This window comes from Ambystoma mexicanum, chromosome 5p (genome assembly GCF_040938575.1).
Source record: "Ambystoma mexicanum isolate Mex_15411 chromosome 5p, UKY_AmexF1_1, whole genome shotgun sequence".
Classification (NCBI taxonomy): Eukaryota; Metazoa; Chordata; class Amphibia; order Caudata; family Ambystomatidae; genus Ambystoma; species Ambystoma mexicanum.
In genome coordinates this window covers 60,474,248-60,495,729 of record NC_090930.1, presented here as the reverse complement: position 1 = coordinate 60,495,729, position 21,482 = coordinate 60,474,248, and the positions used below count along the sequence as shown (strand labels likewise).

The following is a 21,482-nucleotide window of genomic DNA, read 5'->3' as shown; positions in this document are numbered from 1 at the left end:
GGTTGGCACGAGTCACGGGAGAGGTCCCGTTCGGACAAGGAGGCTCGTTCTCGCCGTACCCGTTCCAGGTCCCGGTCCTCGACGCGATCGAGACCGTGTGCACCTGTGATGTCTTCGAGGAAGACATCGACGTCTGAGGCGTCGAGGGCGTCGACAGGCTTTCTCGAGGCTCCGGCTCCGAGGAAGTCGTCGAGGCCGTCGACGATCAGGTCGTCGAGGGACACGCTCGAGGCTCCGGCTCCGAGGAAGTCGTCGAGGCCGTCGACGATCAGGTCGTCGAGGGACACGCTCGGGGCTCCGGCTTCGAGGGCTGTGTCGACGCCGCCGATACTGGAGGCGCTGCATCTGACGTCGACGCCGATTTCCTCGACGCCGATCCTCTCGGCGCCGTTGCCGGTTTTCTCGACGTCGGCGCCGATTCGCTCGACGCCATCGACGCCTTTCGTATCGGAGGTGCCCCGGGTGTACCCCCTAGGAAGGCTCTGGCTAAGAGCAAGCACTCTCGGGTGCCTTCTTTTCGCCACCTGGAATATATTTCAGAGGCGGATGAGGATTCTGATGGCCTGGTTCCTCGTCAGGTGCCAGATGACATTGTCTCGGGCCATAGTCAGTTTGACAATTTGAGGCAGTCTCTGCATGATGCCAGTGGACTGGACACCTCTCCGGAGGTGGAATTTTGTAGGCCTGAGCCTGGCTCCCATGCCGATTCCTCGTACCGGCGCCTTATGGCTAGGGTTTCTGAGTATCTGGGATGGTCTGCTCCCCCAGGGGAGTTTGTGCAGGATGACCTGACGGACATCCTTGATGTTGGTCCCCCAACTGACCCGGTACTGCCGTTCCATATGGCTTTACAGAGAAGGGTGGCGGCGGCTTGGACTGCTCCGGAGAGTCTCCCGGCGGTGGGCAAGTCCTTGTCGCGTAAATACCGTCCAGCCAGTAGCGACCCCTGCTACTTGACCAGGCACCCCACTCCGGAAGGTTTGGTGGTGCAGGCGGCCACGGCCCCGGCAAAGCAGGCGTCGTACCCTACCATCCCTCCTGATAGGGACGACAAGCGTTTTGATGGCTGGGCGAAGAAAGTGTTTTCTTCTGGTGGTATGGCGCTTCAGGCGGCCAACTCCATTTGTGCCTTGTCACGTTTCACGCACACTCTGTGGAACTGTGTTGCGTTAGCGGCTGAACATATTCCGAAGGGGATGAACGGGATGGTTTCCTTGCTATGGTCCAGGATGGTAAGGATGCCATGTGTGAGTCCGTTCAGTCAGGTCTGGACTTGGCTGAATGCGTCAGTAGGTCCATGGCGGCGAGCACCGTGATACGCAGGTTTGCGTGGTTGCGGAAGTCGGGGTTTGCTCCTGATGTGCAGTCCCGGCTCCTCAACATGCCCTTTGACGGTGAACACCTTTTTGGCAGCAAGGCTGACGAGAGCCTTGAGAGGTTGCAGACCTCAAAAGCTGCAGCGAAGTCGTTGGGCGCTGCAGTTCGCCAACCTCCGCCTTTTCGTCCTAGGGGACAGCAGTGGAGGGGTGGTTCCTTTCGCTATTACTCGTCCTTCAGTAAAGCGAGAGGAGCTGGCAGTCAAAGAGGCCAGCGCAGGGGTACCAGAGGTGGACGACAGGGTACCCGTGGTGCCAAGGCCGCTCGGGCAGTTGCCTCTTTGCCCTCAGGTAACGCCGCAGCCGCTCCTACTCAGTCATGAGGCCATGTCCCATGGTTCGCCGGTTGGGGGAAGGCTGGCGCAGCATCTTGTAGAGTGGCAAGCCATTACTTCAGATGTGTGGGTTCTGGAGATCATAGCCCACGGCTACTGTCTTCCCTTTCGGCACAGGCCTCGCGACAATCCACCGGGGAACCTCTCTTTGAAGTGTCCGGATCCGCTCCTTGCGCAGGAAATTCACGCCCTGCTGGAGAAAGGCGCTATAGAACTGGTGCCTGTAGCGGAGAGGAACAAGGGATGGTATTCCCCTTATTTTTTGATTCCCAAGAAAGACTGGGGATTGAGACCCATCATGGACTTGCGCGGTTTGAACAAACTCCTCAGGAAGGACAAGTTCAAGATGGTTACTCTCTCTCAAGTCCTCCAGGCCCTTCAGCTTCAGGACTGGTTGGTGTCACTCGACCTCAAGGATGCTTACTTCCATGTGCCGATCCATCCCAAGCACAAGAAGTACCTGAGGTTCGCGGTTGGCGACTCGCACTTTCAGTTTCGGGTCCTGCCGTTCGGATTGACCTCCGCCCCGAGGGTTTTCACCAAGCTCATGGTGGTGGTGGCAGCGCATCTCAGGCAAGGGGGGATTCACGTCTACCCCTACCTGGACGATTGGTTGATCAGGGGGAGCTCTCCCGAGGAAGTCCTGGATCATCTGTCCGTCACCTGCCACTCCCTTCACAGGCTGGGCTTCTCCCTCAATTTAAAGAAGTCCCATTTGACGCCAACGCAGAGGCTCCAGTACATCGGAGCAGTGCTCGACACTTCCCTGGGGCAGTGTTTTCCTCCCCAGGTGAGGGCTCTTCACATTCAGCAGATGGTCCACAAGTTTCAGCATGCCCAGACGCTCCCAGCGTTCGAGTTCTTGAGGTTGCTCAGCCTCATGGCATCCTGCATTCTTCTGGTGCCAGAGGCTCGCCTGCGAATGAGATCTTTGCAGTGGGAACTCAAGACGCAATGGTCACAGTCCTCCGGCAGGATGTCGGACCCGATTCAGGTGCCGCCCTCGGTCGCCCGGGACCTTCTGTGGTGGGCCGGCGAAGGCAACTTGATGAAGGGGGCTCCATTTTGGCTTCCCTGGCCGGAGGTGACGATCGTGACGGATGCATCCCTCATGGGATGGGGAGCTCATGCCAACGGGCTGACAGTCAGCGGTCGTTGGTCTCCGTTGGAGTCCAGACTCCATATCAATCTGTTGGAGCTGAGGGCCGTCAGGCTAGCCCTGAAGGCTTTTCTGCCGACTGTGAGAGGAAAGAATGTCCTGATCCTGACGGACAACACAGTGGCCATGCACTACCTCAACAAAAAGGGGGGGGGCAGGGTCACTTCCTCTGTGCAGGGAGGCGATGCAGCTCGAGTTCTGGGCCATCCAGCAGGAAGTTTCGATCTCGGCAGTTCATCTGGCCGGAGTCGAAAACGTGACGGCGGACGCTCTGAGCAGGCAGAGCGCTATCTCTCACGAGTGGGAGTTGGCTCAGGAGATTCTCCTGGAGATCTTCACCCTTTGGGGGACCCCTCAAGTGGATCTCTTCGCCTCCAGTGTCAACCGGAAGTGCGAAAGGTTTTGCTCGCGGGAATTTCCTCCAAAAGGAGCCTTAGGAGACGCGTTCGTGGTGGAGTGGTCGTTCCCGCTGCTGTACGCGTTTCCTCCAGTCCCCGTCATCCCGCAAGTGCTGCGGAGGTTACGGAAGTTCGGTTCCCGGATGATCCTCATTGCTCCGGCGTGGGCTCGGAGGACGTGGTACCTGGACCTTCTCGACTTGTCCATCTGCCCTCCACGTCGTCTTCCCTACCGAGACGATCTGCTCTCACGGGAGGGGGGTCTGGTTCTCCATCCAGAGGTCAGATCCCTCAGCCTTCACGCTTGGCTTCTGAAAGGTTGAGGTATAGGGATTGGGACCACCCTGAAGACGTGTTGGAGGTGTTGCTTTCGGCCCGAAGGCCAGCAACTAAGTCTCTGTACCGTTGCCGTTGGCGTAAGTTCTGCGACTGGTGCAGAGTTCGGAATGTGGATCCTTTTGCATGTGACATCCCCATGGTTCTGTCCTTTTTGCTTTCTTTGGCCCACAGGGGCTTGCAAGTGGGTACCATTAAAGGTTACCTGGCGGCGCTGTCCATCTTTAAGCGCTCGTCTGATGAGTGTTCTTACTTTAAGATCCCTTTAATTTCACAGTTTCTCAAAGGGCTCACTAATGTGTTCCCTCCGTCACCTTTCCTGGTGCCCGGTTGGGATTTAAACCTTGTTCTTAGGTTTCTTATGGGTGCTCCGTTTGAGCCTTTAAATTCTTGCCCTTTGAGGCTGTTAACTCTGAAAACTGTGTTTTTAGTTGCGGTTACTTCCGCTCGCAGAGTGAGTGAGTTGCAGGCACTTTCAGTTAAGCCACCCTTCACTGTTTTCCACAAGGACAGGGTTGTCCTTCGAGTTCGTCCTTCTTTTCTTCCGAAGGTAGTGACGGAATTTCATTTGGCCCAGAAGGTTGTTCTTCCGGCATTCTATCCTCCTCCGCATCCTGGTAAGGAAGAGGAGAGGCTCCATAGGCTTGATCCTAGGAGAGCTTTAAGCTTTTATGTTTCACGCATGTCCCGGGTCAGAGTGGACGATCAACTCTTTATTGGTTACGCTGGAAAGCGTTTGGGGCAAGCTGTGACGAAACAGACTTTGTCCCGCTGGATTATTTTGGCCATCTCGGAGTGTTACCGCTTGGCGGGTAAGGACCCACCGGCTGGCTTGCGGGCCCATTCTACCAGGGGTGTGGCTGCATCTATTGCGTTGCAGAGGGGTGTTCCTATTCGCAACATCTGTGATGCAGCCACCTGGGCTTCAGTACATACATTTGTACGGCATTATTCCCTCGATTCCATCAGAGGGCAGGATCTGGCTTTTGGCAAGGCGGTACTTTGCTCTGCTATTTGATTGGCTATTGTAAATTTGTTTCTAAATTCTTTCCCTCCTCCTTGTTTTGGTACTGCTTTGGGAGTCTGTCATAGATATGGAATACGTCGGAGGACCCAATCCCCTCGAAGAACAAGTTACTTTCTTACCTGGTAACGTTCTTTCGATGGGATGGTCCGACGACGTATTCCATATCGCTCCCGCCCTGCCTTCCCCGCTGCAGAATTTCTTTTGCGATTGCAGCTTACGTTCCGCAAGGCTTTGTGTCTGACTGGCAGTTGACTTATGTCACACGTTCTGGGGGAAAAAACTACAACTGAGGCTACGGGCGTCGTGCGTCCTACTTATCACATCGGATGACGTCGGACGTCGGAGGAGGTCCTCGACGTCGGCGCATCGACGTCATCGACGCAGACGCCGGAAAAGTTTCCGAAGCAGCACAGCTGTGGTGATTACATGTCATAGATATGGAATACGTCGTCGGACCATCCCATCGAAAGAACGTTACCAGGTAAGAAAGTAACTTGTTCATCTCTGCTGTATTCACCCTCCCTCCCCCCTCCCCCTGAAACCCCCATCTTGGGGCACAGGATCCACGTTTCCGTAGATAATTTCTGCAGGCAGCGCCGACCGGGCATATAAACAGACACAATAAATGAGCTTTCCTTAGAAGCGTACACTGAGTTCTATCCTGAAACTGGTTTCGGGCCGGGTGGAGTGGCCATATCACCTTTCTGGATCGCAGTCTGTGCTAGCGAACACCTCCATGAATTGTAACCAGCCGGCCTCGAGCTGCGAGCTGGAGCCGTGAAGTGCTGCAGTTAGTCTATCCATAAAATAAATGTCCTTGGCCACTGTCACCCACTCTCTCCTTGAGGGGAGTGCTACTCTCTTCCATGTCCTGGCCCGTGCAGCCCTAGCTGCTAAGAGTAAGGAATGTGTCAAATCCGGGAGATTCTCCCAGTGCTCATCCCTTTGCTGTAGCCCAAATAATAGTGTGAGTGGCTCCAACGGATAGACCCCTTCTCCCGCGTCCTTGAGCCAGCTGAGCACCTCCAACCAATAAACTTGGACCTTCTCGCAGGACCACCACATGTGCCAATAGTTAGCCCTTTCTCCACAACCGTGCCAACACAACGGGGCCACGTCTGGGAACATCCTGGAGAGGGTGATCGGGTCATATTGCCACCTCTGAAGAAGTTTGATGGCATGTGTCTTGTATTGGCAGGAAATAGATGTCTTGAATGCCCTGCTACATAGTTTCCACTAGAGCCCATCCCCAATGTCCCAGCCCAGGTCCCTTTCCCATTTCCCTCTAAGGCTTTTAATCGATCCCTCGCGGGGGATTAAGGGAGCTCCATACAGGAGAGAGATAAGGCCTTTCATTTCCGTGTGGGAGTCTAGGATTTTCTCGACCGGGGTGAGCTTTCTTTGTATGCAGGGCTTTAGCTTTGGTTTCATTAAAATTCCCTTAAGGCGAAGGTATAGAAGTGGGGAGAGCCTGCCAATTCCCAGAGCCTCCTCGAGCTCTTGGATGCTTATGAAGGTGTCCTCCCTCACCAGTTGGCCGACCCTGCAGAGGCCTGCGTCAAACCATGACTGGTAGTGTTCGTGGCCTGGGATTTCCTCTAGCACTAGAGTGGACCAGATGTGGCTCAAGGGTGAGGGCCATGTCGTGACTTTCTCTTTATTTCCCTTCCCCGCTAACGCTTTCCACATTGTACCCAGTATCGGGTGGTCCCTGATTCTTTTGGGAAGCTTATTTAAAGGGACCCATAACCATTCGCCTACGGTGACCGGGTGCAGGTAGAAGTTTTCAATGTATACCCATTGTTTATTGGGGTCCTCTCTAAGATGTGGGGCCAAGGCCCTAAGTTGAGCTGCTCTGTGGTAGACTGTCAAGTCCGGCAAAGCGACCCCCCCTCTATCTTTGGGGAGGGTGAGGGTCTCATACCCTATTCTGTGTCTCCGGCCCTGCCATATAAACTTCATTATGCGCCTCTTGGCTTCTCTGAGATATGTGTCTGGGGCTTCCAAGGGGAGCATCTGGAAGACATACAGCACTCTGGGGAGCAGGTTCATTTTTATGGCATTTATCCTTCCCATCCAGGAGATCTGCCCCTTCCCCCAGCTCTCCATCTCTCTGAACAGTTTATCAAATAGTGGGGGGTAGTTGGTCTGGCTCAGATCCTCTTCCGGACGCACTATGTTGATCCCCAGGTATTTTATCCCTTCCGTGCAAATCTTCAGGCGCAGTGGGATAAGTTCAGCAACATTTCTGTCTGTATCAGATGCAAATGGAAAAATCATGGACTTGCTAATATTCACCTTAAAGCCTGAGAATCGACCGTACCGTTCAATTTCCTGCAGGGCGGCCGGGACTGACCTTGTCGGCTCCCGGAGATGAAGCAAGATATCATCTGCGTAAAGACCCAGTTTAAAGGTACGTTCCCCCACCTCGATTCCCTGAACCCCCGGCGAGCCCCTGATATACTCTGCTAATATTTCCATTGTCATGGCAAAGAGGAGCGGGGAAAGGGGGCAGCCCTGCCTCGTACCTCTTTGGAGGTGGAAAACTCGTGACAGACACCCATTGACTGTGACTCTGGCAGTTGGTGACACATATAAGGCCTTGATCGCTTGTCTAATCCCAGTTCCAAGCCCCAGTTTCTTGAGTACCCCCTGGAGGAATCCCCAGTCGACCCGGTCGAACGCCTTCTCTGCGTCGATCGAGACCAAAACCAGGTTTTCACCCCTCGGTGCTGCCTCCCTCATCAGATGTAGAGTCTTCCGCAGTGTGTCAGCCCCCTGCCTTCCCTGTATAAAACCCACCTGATCGGGATGGATTTGCCTCGGCATATGACCGTCCAGCCTAGTAGCAATGATCCTGGTGAATAGCTTTGCATCCACATTTAGGAGGGAAATTGGTCTATAGGAGCGGCTATCCGCCGGGTCCTTCCCCTCCTTTGGGATTACTGTAATTAGCGCTTTGCCAAAGGATGTGGGCGCTCTGCCTGTCTCCATTATGTTCGAGAAGAAGCCTGCCAGGAACCCTGCCAAGAGGCCCGAGAAGGCCTTGTAAAAGCCTGCCGTGAACCCATCCTCCCCTGGGGCCCTAACCCTCTTCAGGCCCGCTATGGCTCTTAGTACCTCCTCCTCCGTTATCGGGGCGTCTACGGTTGATGCTTCTAGGGGTTCAAGAGCCGGGAGGGTGACCCCACTGAGATATTCGTCCAGGCTTCCTTTTCCGTCTCCCCCTCTCTCCCATACAGGGCCTCATAAAAAGACGCAAATTTCTCTGCAATCTCTTCCGGGTCGGATACGTCCCCTTCTTCCCCACTCTTTAATCTTGCCACCCATCTATCCGCCCTCTGGCCTCGAAGTTTTGCTGCCAGCATGGCATCAGCCTGGTCCCCTTTTTCATAGTATTTTTGACGTAAATGTTGGGAGTCCCGCTACAATCTTGCCCATCTCCATTTCCCGCAATTCTTGTTTCTTCTCCCTTGCGATGCCCAGGTCCCTCTCTCTCTCTCTGTCTCCATCTTCCCCTCTGACCTTTCTAACGAAATTATCTCTGATCTTAATCTGTGGGTCAGGAGAGTCCTAACTCTTTTTTTGGAAGCCCCTTCACTAATTAGCCTACCCCTCCAGGTTGCCTTTGCCGCCTCCCACACAATCTCCCGGTTGACTTCCCCAGTGTCATTTATCTCAAAGAATTCTCTGATCGCTGTTGCCATTTCTTCCTTAAAGACCACATCTCTCAACAGGAAATCGTTGCATTTCCATAGAGATTCCCTGGGTTTCAGGCCTGCTATACAGACGTCCGACCAGACCATATCGTGGTCTGACCAGCTAACGGGCCGAATCTCACAAGCCTCTATTCTGCTCATGTGCTGGTTTCCAATGAAAAGATAATCTATTCTAGTTCTGGCTGCAGAGTAGAAGGTGTATCCCTTACGCCTCGGGTGCAGCTCCCGCCATATGTCCACCAGCCCCTGCTCCCACATTAGTTACCGCAACTCACCGTGAGGTGTCCCCCCACTGCTATTCGGAGGGCCTGCCTTCCCACTATGGTCCAGCTCTCGGTCCGCCCACATATTAAAGTCCCCCCCAGGAGCAGAAGGCCATCCGCTTTAGCCATCACCTCCCCCAGGGCCTCTTGGACGAATTCCCTCTGACCCGTGCTGGGGCAATATATTGCTGCTAGGGTGACTCTGGTATTATGCAAGTTACCGGACACTACCAGGGCCCTCCCATCCTCCCTCTCCCAAGTGGACACTTCCATTAATTTCTGATTCTTATGAAGCAGGATACCGACTCCTCTCTTTATGTGGCCGGATGCCCAGAAGGTCTGACCCACGTGCGATCCAGGGATAGCCCTCTCCTCCCCCCTCACCGTCCTGGTTTCTTGTACAAACATAATATCCACTCTCCCGTTTCTCATTTCCGTTCCCAGAAGGGAGTGCTTTGTTGGGGAGTTGAGCCCCTTGACGTTGAGGGAGCCCATCCTAAGCGACTCGACCCGGCCCCTTTCTTCATTGTCTGCCATTGCTTCTCTCTGTTGGATTAATTGTTTTCCTGGTCCTGTGGGAGCTGCCCTGCTTCTTTACCAAGCTGGATATGTCCTGTGCCCCAAGGTCTTTGTCCCCCATTCCCTCGCCTCCCCCCTCCCTTTTCTCTCCCTCTTGCATGACGCCTGCCAACGGGCAAGCCACCAGGGTGTGAGCATGTTCCTGCACCGCAGTTCTCTTGATGAAACTTGCGTCCCCGGCCGGGGTTGCTGACAAACTAATCTTGATCTTCCAGTTGGTTCGTCTTAATTCACCTAGTCCCCTTCGGCCTCAGATGTCGGGGTGTTTGGTTTCCTGAATTTCCTTCTGCCCTTTGTCGTCTTCTTTGTGGACCAAGGGCCAGTCGGTTCTCTCATGGTGTCACCTGATGCTTGGGTGACCACCTCATTTTCCCCACCCGGGGCGTCCCCCCTGATCACTTGCAGCACTTGCGAGGCCTCCTTGCCACTGGTCACTCTATAGTCCACCCCAGCGCGAAGGGGAAGGACCATCTGTATCTTATATCTTGACCAGTAAGCCACTGGGTGAGCGGACGACATTCTCTTCTGTGGGTGAGCGTAAGAGACGATAAGTCCTGGTAAGTCTTAATTGTGTTGCCTTCAAAAATAAAGCTCCCCAGCCTCTTTGCCTTCTCCAGGACCTCCATTTGCTCCCTGTAGCGGAGGAACCTCACCACGATAGACTTTGGGCCTTCACCCGCGCCCCCTCCACCTCGATGCGCTCTCTCCAACTGGACCTCTTTGCCCCCCTCCAACGTGAAGAGCTGGTTTATCAGGCCCTGGACCTTCCTCCCCACATCCGCCGCTGTCTCCCCTCTCTCCTGCGACACGCCCATGATACGCAGGTTGTTCCGGCGCTCTCTGTTTTCTAAGTCGTTCATCTTCAAGGTTATGTCCTCATCTCTTATCTCTAGGTCCGTTAGCCTCGCCTCATATTTCATGTCCAGGAGGTCCGTCTGGAGGTGGTTGTTTTCCATCCCCTCCATTTTCTCCTCTAAGGTGTCCACCATTCCCTTGAGATCCACTATGGACGCTTGTATATCTGTTCGAATTGCCTTGATCTCAGGGAGGATGTCCTTGAGATCCTCCTTTGTGAGTGGTGCAGGGGGGGGGGTTTCGCCGCCTGAGGGCATGGTGTCTCTGGGGGCCTCACTCGTGGCTGAGTGGGGCCGTCGGAAGCGCTGGAGAGACGAGATCGCCCCCAATATCAGAGTGCTCTCCAGGGTCTGGGTGTCTTGACGCACCCAGGGGTGGTGCCTCTGTCCGGGGTTCTCTTGTGGGGGACCCTGTGGTGTGGACCACGGCCCAAGGCCTTCCCCGTACCTGGTGTGCTAAGGTCTTGAGTAGAGCGCCTCGTGTTGGGTAGTAGTTCTATGGGGGGGGATGTGCCGTGTAATCAGGTGGGGCCTTCGGGGTGGGGGCTGGGGGTAGGGTAGCAGATCTCCGGCACCTTTGGTCCCTCTGGCCTACTCCCCCGCTGGGTGGGATGCCGGGGCGCCGCACGGGAAAGGTTGCGCGGGAGGGTAGCCCGCTTTCACTGCATCCAGTCTGTTTCCTCCCGCCTACGCTCTCCTCACCTCCTCACTTCACAGTCACTGTGGGGGGCCCAGGGCCGATAGTTTGACTTGGGCTGCGGTAGATGGGGCTCTGGGTGGGCTCACTCCGGCGTGCTGACTGGCGCTCAACTGCTCCTCTCCGTCGCAAGAGGGGGCCCGGGCCGCGTCCCTCAGAGTCCGCAACACCCGTCCGGTTCCCCGCGTCGGCAGGGATCACGTGTGGAGGGTCCTCGCCCCGTGCCTCCCCCGGCGATGCTCTGGGCCGGTGTCCTGGGTTGGCCGTTTCCTCCCGCGAGGGCGGCCGTCCGCGGGTCTCCGTGTGGGCCTCCGTGTTCCTTCGGTAACTCGGGGGGGAGGGCGGGAGGGCCTGGGCCTCCCAGGAGCGAGGCTCCCCTTGGTGTGCTGGTGGGCGCTCTTCCGTTCCTCACCGTCCCCCGTACGTTGGTGAAGGGCGGGGGCCCGGGAAGTGCTCTCCAGAGGCCGCAGCCCTCTATCTCGATGAGGGACCGTAGCCCTGTGCCTCTTATGGTGCCGCGCCTCCTCCGAGACCCGACTGTCCGGCACAGGTCATGAACACAGGGTGGGGGCGCGCGGCTCCACTAGTCCTTTTCGCGGTGCCGCGGAGTCGGCCGCCCTCGGTGTCTGGGGCCTCTGGCGTCTCCGGTCCGGTGCACACTAGCCTCCGATGCTGGGGTGTGCTCTGTGGGCCTTTCTTGGGGCTCTGCTTCCGGTCGCGCCACAGAAGGTCTTCACTACGGGTCTCAGGGTGGGGCCCGCTGCATGCAGAGGGGATCTCCACTGGCTGGGCTCGGTAATCCAGGCCGGGGACTGGCAGCATCCACTAGGCCCTGCGGTGCATTCAGGAGTGCAGGACTTACACGTCCAGCATGTTCCGCGCCCCCTGGTGGTCTCCCTAGCCCTCTTTTTTGACTCTGCAGTAGAAAACAATCTCAAGGTTAATGGACAAAAGTCCAAGGTTGTCATCTTTTCCACCAAGAGGCGGCCAAAGACCATGACTTGGCACACGGGAGGAAACCCCCTTGAGAGGGTTCAATGCTTGAGATATTTGGGGTACAACATTACCAACTCGAGCTCCAGAGAGGTTTGGAAACTCTTGATCAGCGGTAAATTCACCCCTCTACTGGTAAAAATGAAGCGGGTCTATACTTGGTTGTACGATTTCTCTATAAAACCTTTGTTGCAGTATTATCTGTCAAGCGAGGAACCAACCTTGCTGTATGGTCTCTCATTAATTGATCTGGGGGATTACCTTAACTCTGTTCAGGTGATGCTCTGGAAACAAACATTGGGGCTGGCAAATTCTGTCCCAAATCCAATGATCAGACACGAGTTTGGCTTTATCTCCCTGGCAACTAGAGCCAAGTGGGGGAAATTGACAGGGCTTGCTCAACAATTAAACCCGCCACAGGCATCCCTTTACCTGAGTTTGGGGTGAAGATCAGAATAGATTGTCAGGTGCCAGTATAACTGAGTTTAAGGACCAGATGAGCGAAACTTGTGGCAATCGGTTTTTCTAATGAAGAGCTCATTATCAACATGGTCACAGCCAAGAAGAAGCTCTTTAAATAGGCTTGGGCACTCACTGCAGATCAGTCGGGCACCTACATTTTGTATGGCGCGTATGCCAAACTTCTTACTAAAAGGGAGGATATTCTTAAATTCATTCTCATCTTCCCATGTCCAAAAATGCGGGTACTGTATCTACGCTTTCGACTTGACCAAATTCCCACGTTGGAGAGAACTAGTGAATGGGTAGTCGGACCTGTAGGCTGTGCATAAACAACGTTGCCAGAGAAACCATCAAACCCTGAGTAAGCAGCTGTCCAGAATTAGGGGAGGAAGAAACAGGCGCCTTGGAACATCAATTGGGAATGACGTTCTGGGGACAGGTCTGATTGTTGGATCATTCTTGCATTGTGTGGGTTCCTTGCTTTAATAATGAGGAAAATGGAAGATCTTAAGAACTAGTGCACACATGTCCTATTTAATCAATTATTTCAGGAGGAATTGAACGTTTGATTATTTTATTTATTAGATGATGATACAAATGGGATTCATTTTTAACAATGAGAACATTTTTTCTTTGTAAAAATATGAATAGTTTTTTGTCTTCTTCTTGTATCTAACAGTGAAATGTGTGTACACTTGTTGTCTGAACCAAAACACTAATACATTTAAAAAAAATCAAACTTTGCACTCGAAGTGCCTGCCAAGGTTTTTTCAAAGAAGTCTCCTGAGAGCTAATGGTTTAATTGGTGCTGTAAACGTGCTGCTGGTGAAAAAAATGCCTTCACCAGGTCTGACTTCAGCCACTTGCTTCAGGCGCACTCTGCGTGCCCTTCACCAAAGTCCTGTTAAAAACGAGCATTAGCAAAGCCAACAGTTCCGGCTTGTGTTTAGGCATCAGATAGGCATTTGCCAGCCACTGGCATCGTGTGCCCAGGTACATGCACCTTTTTCAAGCTGCTGCCAATAATGGCCAGTTAGAACCCTTATTGCATGCCTGGCAAATACGGTGACCAGTCATACTTTCGTAAAGAAAAAGTTTTGACATACAAACGTTCCTAATACAAAGTTTCGAATAAAAAAGTTTCGAATGCATTTATTTTCATGTTTTTTTAGTTATAGGGTAGAAAAAAAAGTTTGTTTTAAAGAGAAAACAGGGGGTTGGGGGGAGGAACCCCCCATTAAAAAAAAAAAAAAAAAGAAAAAATGCATTCAAAACTTTTTTTTAATCAATGCTTTTGTGTCGGAACTTTGGTATGTTGAAACTTTGTCGAAACTATCACTATGAACCGCAAATACCTTTTCCATATATACACAGAATCCCAAACTGTTGGCATTGCCAATGCTTGTTTGCATTAGCAATTAAGTAGGTACGACGTGCTACATCAGGTCATGTTGGAGAGCCAAGGGAAGAACTGGGTGTAGCGCAGTTGGTAGACCACGTGACCATTTACACGTGTGCTGTACCTCAACTCCCATCAGACCCAGTGGGAATAGTTGGAACAGGTGTACTAATAAATGCAGACCAACAGCGCACAGTGCCAGTTACTTTAATGAGCACACATCAGTGCTTTTTAGTCTTTCTATCATCATCGTTGGGCACAGCTTAGGTCATTCATGCTACTGGCTAATGAGCTGTGGGCCCAGTGGCTAGCTCACATCTTCCAGGCCATCCCGCCTGATTGCTGGTCCTGTAGTCCACGTAGTGTGCTGGCCGGATTTCAAGCAGTCCTGAACAGTGGGCCCAGAGGTCTAGCTCACATCTGCCAGGCCATCCTGCCTGATTGGAGGACCTTTTGGCCAGGTGGTGTGCTGGCTGGATTTTCCTGAGCTGTGGGCCCAGTGGCTAGCTCACATCTTCCAGGCCTCATGTCTGATTGGAGGACCTATAGTCCAGGTGGTGTGCTGGCCGGATTTCAAGCAGTCCTGAACAGTGGGTCCAGAGGCTAGCTCACATCTGCCAGGCCATCCTGCCTGATTGGAGGACCTTTTGGCCAGGTGGTGTGCTGGCTGGATTTTAAGAAGTCCTGAGCTGTGGGCCCAGTAGCTAGCTCACATCTGCCAGGCCTCATGTCTGATTGGAGGACCTTTTGGCCAGGTGGTGTGCTGGCTGGGGTTTAAGCAGTCCTGAGCAGGGGGCCCAGTGGCTATCCCACATCTTCCAGGCCATCGTGCCTGATTGGAGGACCTATAGGCCAGGTGGTGTGCCGCCTTGTGGCTTCAGTCCTGTCGCCAGTTTGGCAGCTCAGTGTTGGACTTGTTTCAGTAGCTTCTCGCGCAAGTGTTTTACCTGCACACTGTTGCAGTTTCACAACCAGACCGCAGTTAGATCCTGCAGTGAAAACTCAGCATGGCTAGGAGTTTCCAGAGCATGTGCGAAGTTGGCAGTGTGTGTCCTCTTCATCGCGTTGCTCACTGGCGAGGGCCGCGATGGCCAACTATCAAGCAAGACCCCTTGGGTTTCTGACTCCACTTCTAGGTTTTGAGGAGTAGCCAGCACAGAGGCCTAGCGGCACTGCTTAATTTGTAAAAAAACAACAAAAGTTCAAATATTTTCTGTCAGGCCTGTGCCACGCAGGGGTGTCACTTCACTACCTGCTGCTCCACAATGTCAAGATACTTGGGGTTGCAGTTGCATCTCCTACTGGCTCATTGAGGTGGGGGGGCGCGCGCCCCGGGGCAGATGTGAGATTTAGAAATAGCAGTTGTCTTGATATGAGACACTCAATGTTTAACTGCTTCTATAAGCCTACCACAGTCCTCATTTTCCTCCGATTCTAGAGGTGGCGATTGAAACATTTGGATAACTAGCCACAGACCAGAGTGGACGCACCTTCTTCCTGTAGTAAAGTGATGGATGGATGGATGGATGGATGGATGGATGGATGGATGGAGTATCAGCACTGAGCTGTCAAGCACTGCAGCAAGATAAAGCCAGAGGTCTGCCACCTTTGGCTCTCCAGATGTTTTGGACTGCAACTCCCATTACCCCTAGGCATTCTCGTCCATGAAGAGGGATCCTGGGAGTCGTAGTCCAAAACATCTGTAGAGCAGCAGGTTGCAGACCCTGTTCTATCGGTTGGTGCTCAGGACAGACACCCCTCTTTGGCATTGGCCTTTCATATATGCTGCAGCTCAGGGGAGTTGCTAGGTCTGGAAAAGACCCGGGACTACGCTGATGCCGGAACTGTTGGGACTGGGGGCTAGCTAGTCTTTTGGCTGTAGCTCCTGAGATTCTATCCGGGCTACAACCAAAAGATCAGGGGCTATAGCCCCCTTAGCCCCCCCGCCCGAGCAACGCCCCTGCTGCAGCTGCTGGCTGGTGATTATCCTGTTATTGCCCTCTCTGTGCTGGCTTCCTCCGCCCTGTCCCTGTTAATGGCACTGGTGTATGTGCAGTATCAATTAGTCCCATACCTGCATGTTTTAAGACTTGGCAGCCTGGCACATGTTGGCTGCATACCAGAAGTGAAAGGGGCGGTGCTCGGCTTAACAAGGCTCGGCATGTGCCGCCATCTGCAGTGCTGCAGTGTTTCAACAGCAGTTCATGCCACATGCCAACCGTGCCCCTGACACTGGCACACATACATGTGTGCCCACATGCCTGCTGAAGTAGGTATGTTGCCACGCAACATGCTCCAGTGACTGAGCAGTGCCAATGTCTTGCTGCAGTGCGCAGGCTTGGGTTGCATAAGCACCCAGCGCTGTCCCCGTCCGGTTCATTGCTATTCATAAACAGGTATAATTAGCAAGGCACGGCTCACCTGGCACAGCATGCCTCACCTGCCAAATCAAGTTCTCGACTAACAATCACCTGGGATAGAATATAGAGCCATGTGGCCCATGCATGCTCTTGTGCATGACTGACATGTTATGTTATTTGGCATTTATATAGCGCTCTATATATAATTGGTATGACCTCAAAGCCCTGGTAGGTTGAAAGCCCTTGGGGACCGTGGTACAGGTCAGTTGAGAGAGTAAGGTGTCGTAGGGTGCATGGGTGCACCAGTTATGTGCGCAGCTGATGTAATTGCCTGATGGTAGCTGCATCCTAGCATTAGGTGTGGTGGTAGTGACATCAGTTGAATGTGTGCAGTCAGGCGGGTGAATATCCAAACTGGGTTCTCGGCTGCGTTAGGCCTGAAGGACGCTTATGTGAGCAGCTAGGCCGGTTTGTCATGGGGTATATCAGCGTTTTATTAGAATGATGAGGTGCCCATGGGGTAGTTTTCGTATGTGAGCAGCTAGGCCGAATTGATAGAGGGGTGTAGCTGCACTCTAATTGTGTACTGCTGTAGAACAGAGAGTAAGCATAGCGATATGGGAGGGGATTGTTTGGGTGGATTTATGATCTAAGCAGATCGATATTCCAGATTTCAGGCGCGTGTCGCTTGTAGCGAGTCAATAGGCATGTTCAGTGGCGACATTGCTCTGGATCACATTGAGCAATTAGTCATCGGTTGCTAGGGTTCAATGGCTTCAGATGGTTGTGGTTGGTGTTACGGAAAGAGCCACGTCTTTAGAGCTTTGCGGAACGTCATATAGTCTTGGGTGTGTCGAATAAGTGGGGGAAGCGAGTTCCACAGAGTTGGGGCCAAGGTTGAGAAGGCGGATCCTCCGATCCTGACAGAGTTAGTGGTTGGAATTACTAGAAGGAGGGCAGTGCTTTATTTTAGGGTGTCAGATGGGAGGTATGGTTTTATCTTTTCTTGTAGGAATAATGGGACAGTCTTGTGCACTGCTCGGTGAGTGATGCATTAGGGTCTTGAAGGTGGCTCTTGGTCCCATTCGGAGAGCTCATAAAGATTGCCAAAACACATCACCACAATCAAACGGAGCTTAAGACAATAAGTGCAGGTGCCTCAAAAAGGACTTCCGGGGCTCAGCCCTGGAAAACACCCCCACAGATCAGGCACCGACTGGCTGTCAAAGTAGCAGCCACTCTCTCATTTTTAGGCATGAGCCCCGAACTTCTTTCTATCCACCGAGTATCCTTTGAAGAGGGGACCTGGGCTGCCCTCACGCTCATTAGTAATTTCATGCACAGCAAAGGTAAGGTATGCCTTTGATGCAGCACCAAGGAGAATCTGGCCCTAAAGCCATGGGCTTCATATCCTACATGACAGGAATTAGACCCTGTGGGGTATGGATTAAGTGGGCACTTACATAGATCACACTCATTGTGGTATGTTGCAAAGCACATGAATGTGTCTTTTATAGCACACCACCATGACTGAATATCTTCTAGGCACGTGAAGGTTATGAAAGTTGGTCACTTTTTTATATTCTGTTCAGCCTTTTTATCCAAGATTTCCTCATTTTGGCAGGTTGGAAAATAAAGGGATTTGCAGTGATTTCTTAAACTTGGTCCTAAGGGAAGCTGGAAACCTAGCCACTGGTTTCTGCTGGGAGGGATGCTACACAGAGGGCTCAACGCTGCACCTGGTGTGGGGCTGGGTACGTGAGCACCATTTTGGATGGGGATGGTTTAATTGATTCAGGCCATTGTGGGCCATCTGTTACCATGTGTACCATCCTACTGAGAGCTTGCATTACTGGTAGATATCCAGTGAGATCCATACCCTGTGATCAATCCTCACATCTCCTATTGGTTCCACTAGTGTGCAAATACTGGCTCTAGAAAAAGGGCATGGCTCCAATTCTGTTAACATGGCCGGGTGTGCGAGGGGACCGTTCAAATCTCTGATCAATGCTCACGCGGATGTCCAGTATTCCTGAGATTGGTCAATCTACTCCCAATAGTGGGCTGGATGTCCAGCAAGATGGCCAAATGGTGGTCTTCTGCTAGATGGAAAACCAGGGTCTTTGTCACCATCAGCAACTTGCACACTGGGAAACAGGGGTGTTGCTAGGTCTAGAAAAGATCAAAGGATACGCTAATGTCGGACTGTCTGGACTCTTGGCTAGCTAGCCTTTTGGTTGTAGCCCCTGAACGTCTATCTGAGGCCACAACCAAAAGACCTGAGGCTATAGCCCCCTAACCCCACAGGACACCCATGGCAACGCCTCTGCTAGAAGAGTGGTTGGAGTTGGATTGTGTGTTTATTTTATCTTTGCTTTTGCCATTTTATAACTTTGACTGTTCTTGATACGGTTAATTTATCCTAACTTGGACTGCACCTAGACCATTAATATTATTCAGTCCTTGATTAACTCTGCACTACAAAATAAGATGGAATTCAATTAGTCAGAAGCCTTGATCATTTCCTTAGATTGATCCTTTAGAAGACTCAAGTCAAACATTTAAAGGGTCCTCTTTCTAGTGTTAGTTGCAAGTTGGTCCGTTGTGTCGCCTGGTAGCTAAAGTAGTCTGTGAGGCTATTTGCAGCCAGTCTAGGCTGCAGCTGCATCAGGAGATTGGTCCTACATGTGCAGACTAGGCTGCATCAGAAGAGATTGGTCCCTCATGTCCATACTAAACTGCATTTATATCGGAAGAGATTGTTCCTACATGTCCAGACTAGGCTGCATCTCCATCAGAAGCGATTGGTTCTACGTGTCCAGACTAGGCTGCATCTGCATCCGAAGAGATTGGTCCTACATGGCCAGACTAGCCCTCATCTCCCTCAGAAGTGATTGGTCCTACATGTCCGAACTATCCCCCATCCCAATCGGAGGAGATTGGCCCTAAATGTCCAGACTAGCCCCCATGTCCCTCGGAAGAGATTGGCCATGCAAGTGTCCAGATTAGGCTGCCTCTGCATCAGAAGAGATTGGTCATATGTGGCCTTTGTGGAGTAACCGTTGAGGCAGCTGATGTGGATAGCGGGATCACACTAGATCATGTTGGCCAGTTACCTTTTGATAAGGAACTCTTCCCAGATGTAGGATCCGCTGATGGTCTGCCAATCCTGCAGCACTTCCATTCTTGTGATGCAAGGACAGTTCACGACCCTGTATTCCTCTTCACCAAGGGTTTCCCCAGTTCCCGATCGCTTCAGCGATTGCTCGTGTCCTCTGAAACCTCCAGTTCTGTGGTTGGTTTTTCCCCGCAGTGTATCGTCTCCGCCTGTAGTTCACACTGTCTTTGGATGGTGGATCTGCCTGTTTTGTGGTTGGTATAGTGTTCTGGTCGCAGGTCTTCTCTTCTGCTTGCCTCTGGTGGATGTTGCATTGTAGGATTAGCTGTCAATAACCACATTTAATCAATAATCCATTGGTTGCATTGCCTTGTACTCTACTGCCTTGCTTTGGGAGTGCCAGGGCACTAACCGTTGCAATGTTACCTTTGCCCGCAGGGATTCTTGGAGGTTTCTGCGCAGTGCTGTAGACGGCGCTAGCAGAATTCGTCACCATGGTTACTTGCAGTTGTCCCAAGTGCTGCATCACCTGTTTTCGGGGATTCTACAGCTGCAAATGCAAAGGCAGCAAGAAGAAGCAGCAAACGAGCAAGGTAAACGTGTCTCTTGCAGAGGATGGTATATGTTTCATCGCTCCTTGCACATGCAGTAACATTTCCCCAAAACTCTCACAATGTATTCATTCTTAAAGAGTGCTTACTTGCCATCGCCAGGTATTTATTCTCTTTTGAAGATAATATATGAGCAATAGGAATAGTAAACCCGGAAGCAGTTCCCTTTAGGAGTGGGGGTTCACACAACATGGTAGCATCCCAGCTCCCTCCCCATCCAACTTTGAAAGCAAGTCTGCAATGTGGTAAGTCCTTTGAAATAGAACATGTTAAATTGTACTTCACAATAGCCGGGCTGGGAATTGAGGGGAGCTGGGAGCTATTTAGCTCCTGCTTGTGGCCTAGAAGAGCTTGGTTACCTTGACACCAACAGCTACCAAGAGCTACTTTTGGCTCCTCAGGCCAACTGATGCCAAACAAACACACCTGTGTGAAATTAATTCTGTGGGTTTGGGACAATCTAAAAAATAAAAAGGACACATCTATACATCATTTAAAGCATAAGGGGTCCTAAATGATGTATAAACGAATGAGTTTGCATCTTATGTGGAAGTTAGATTTGCGGAACGCTATGTACTAGCTTCTCGTTCCCCAGTGGAAGCTCCCGGTCACTGGTTAATGCTGGATACCCAGGAGCTGCTTTTAGCTCCTACTTATCCACTCTTAATTTCGATTTCTGCAATACAGATGTTCAGAAGGACAGCTGTATATTGCTGGTCCAGAAACACACTGGGCTCCCACCCTTTTCGAAAAACCAACAGCAGCAGGACTTTGGTTGCTCTTTCTTTGGGAATTTGTGAATTCATTTCTGCGGCCACTTTTGATTCTTAACTTTGACAAACCAAAGATCTTGGAGAAATCATTTAGAAAAAGGAAACGGGAAGAAAAATGCAGCCCAGGCGTCGGCTTTCTTCCTCCGTTCAAAGGGCAGCGCCTGGTTCCATCCTGTAGCCCCGCACCCCTCAAATGAGTAACGATCTCTCATGAATGGGCTCATTCTGTAAAGCTTGGGGGGCTTCACATGAATTGCCCCAGTAGCACATGGGCACCTCTAGTCTGTCACATGTGTTAGTAGCATGTGGCCTCCTGGGCGAGGATTCGGAAATGGATCACCCAGTCTTCCCGGTCTTGCAATGGGGAGTGGCTGCTGTGAGGCTGGGCTCTGAGTGCATAGATGCGGGCTGAGTAGGCTCTGGGTCCACGCATGAGCACGTTTTTCAGCCTTTTCTTGAATCCCTACGCACTTACCTGCAGTCACAAAATGGTCTTATGCGGGATGTGTGTTTTGCTAACTCATGCATTTAAAAATATGAGTAGTCTAACTTCTCTATAACACATTCTATTCTTTGAAACAAAATCAAGTTTGTTGTTCCAATTTCACTGAAGTGTAAATAAATAGTAGCATACTGATAGCCAGCTTGCGTTAAAAGGCACCATTGATTAGAGCATGAAGGCTTTTGTTTCGCAGCTGCATTTTTTCATAAATGCAAAATTAGGTGTCGGCTGTGTTTTAGAAACCTGTTGTACAGGAGGGCGCAGCGTCCTCTGATGGGCCCATAGGTCGGAGCTCACTCTTGGGTACCTTTAAGACAAGATAGCTGCACCTTCAGGGGGGTGGGGTGCAGGATTCTCTTACTCCAACACATTTCAATAAGGACAACTCAATAGTTTGGCAAAGGGAAGTCCGTTTAATGACAAGTACAAAAAACGGGGAAACAAATGGTAATCAGTGTCGAGATCGCCTGTCTCGCTTCAACTCCCAACTTTTATAGGCAAATTTCGTCATTTGACGTGTA

General features: G+C 51.9%; 1 protein-coding gene across 1 annotated transcript in view; it reads left to right on the top strand.

Moving 5' to 3' along the window:
• GDPD2 (glycerophosphodiester phosphodiesterase domain containing 2) overlaps positions 1 to 21,482 on the top strand; it is a 496,108-nt gene that overhangs the window by 265,655 nt on the left and 208,971 nt on the right. The window contains exon 2 of the mRNA XM_069612447.1: positions 19,514 to 19,668. Coding sequence (XP_069468548.1) covers positions 19,570 to 19,668 — 99 coding nt within the window. The 5' untranslated portion in view covers positions 19,514 to 19,569. The remainder of the gene's footprint in view (positions 1 to 19,513; positions 19,669 to 21,482) is intronic.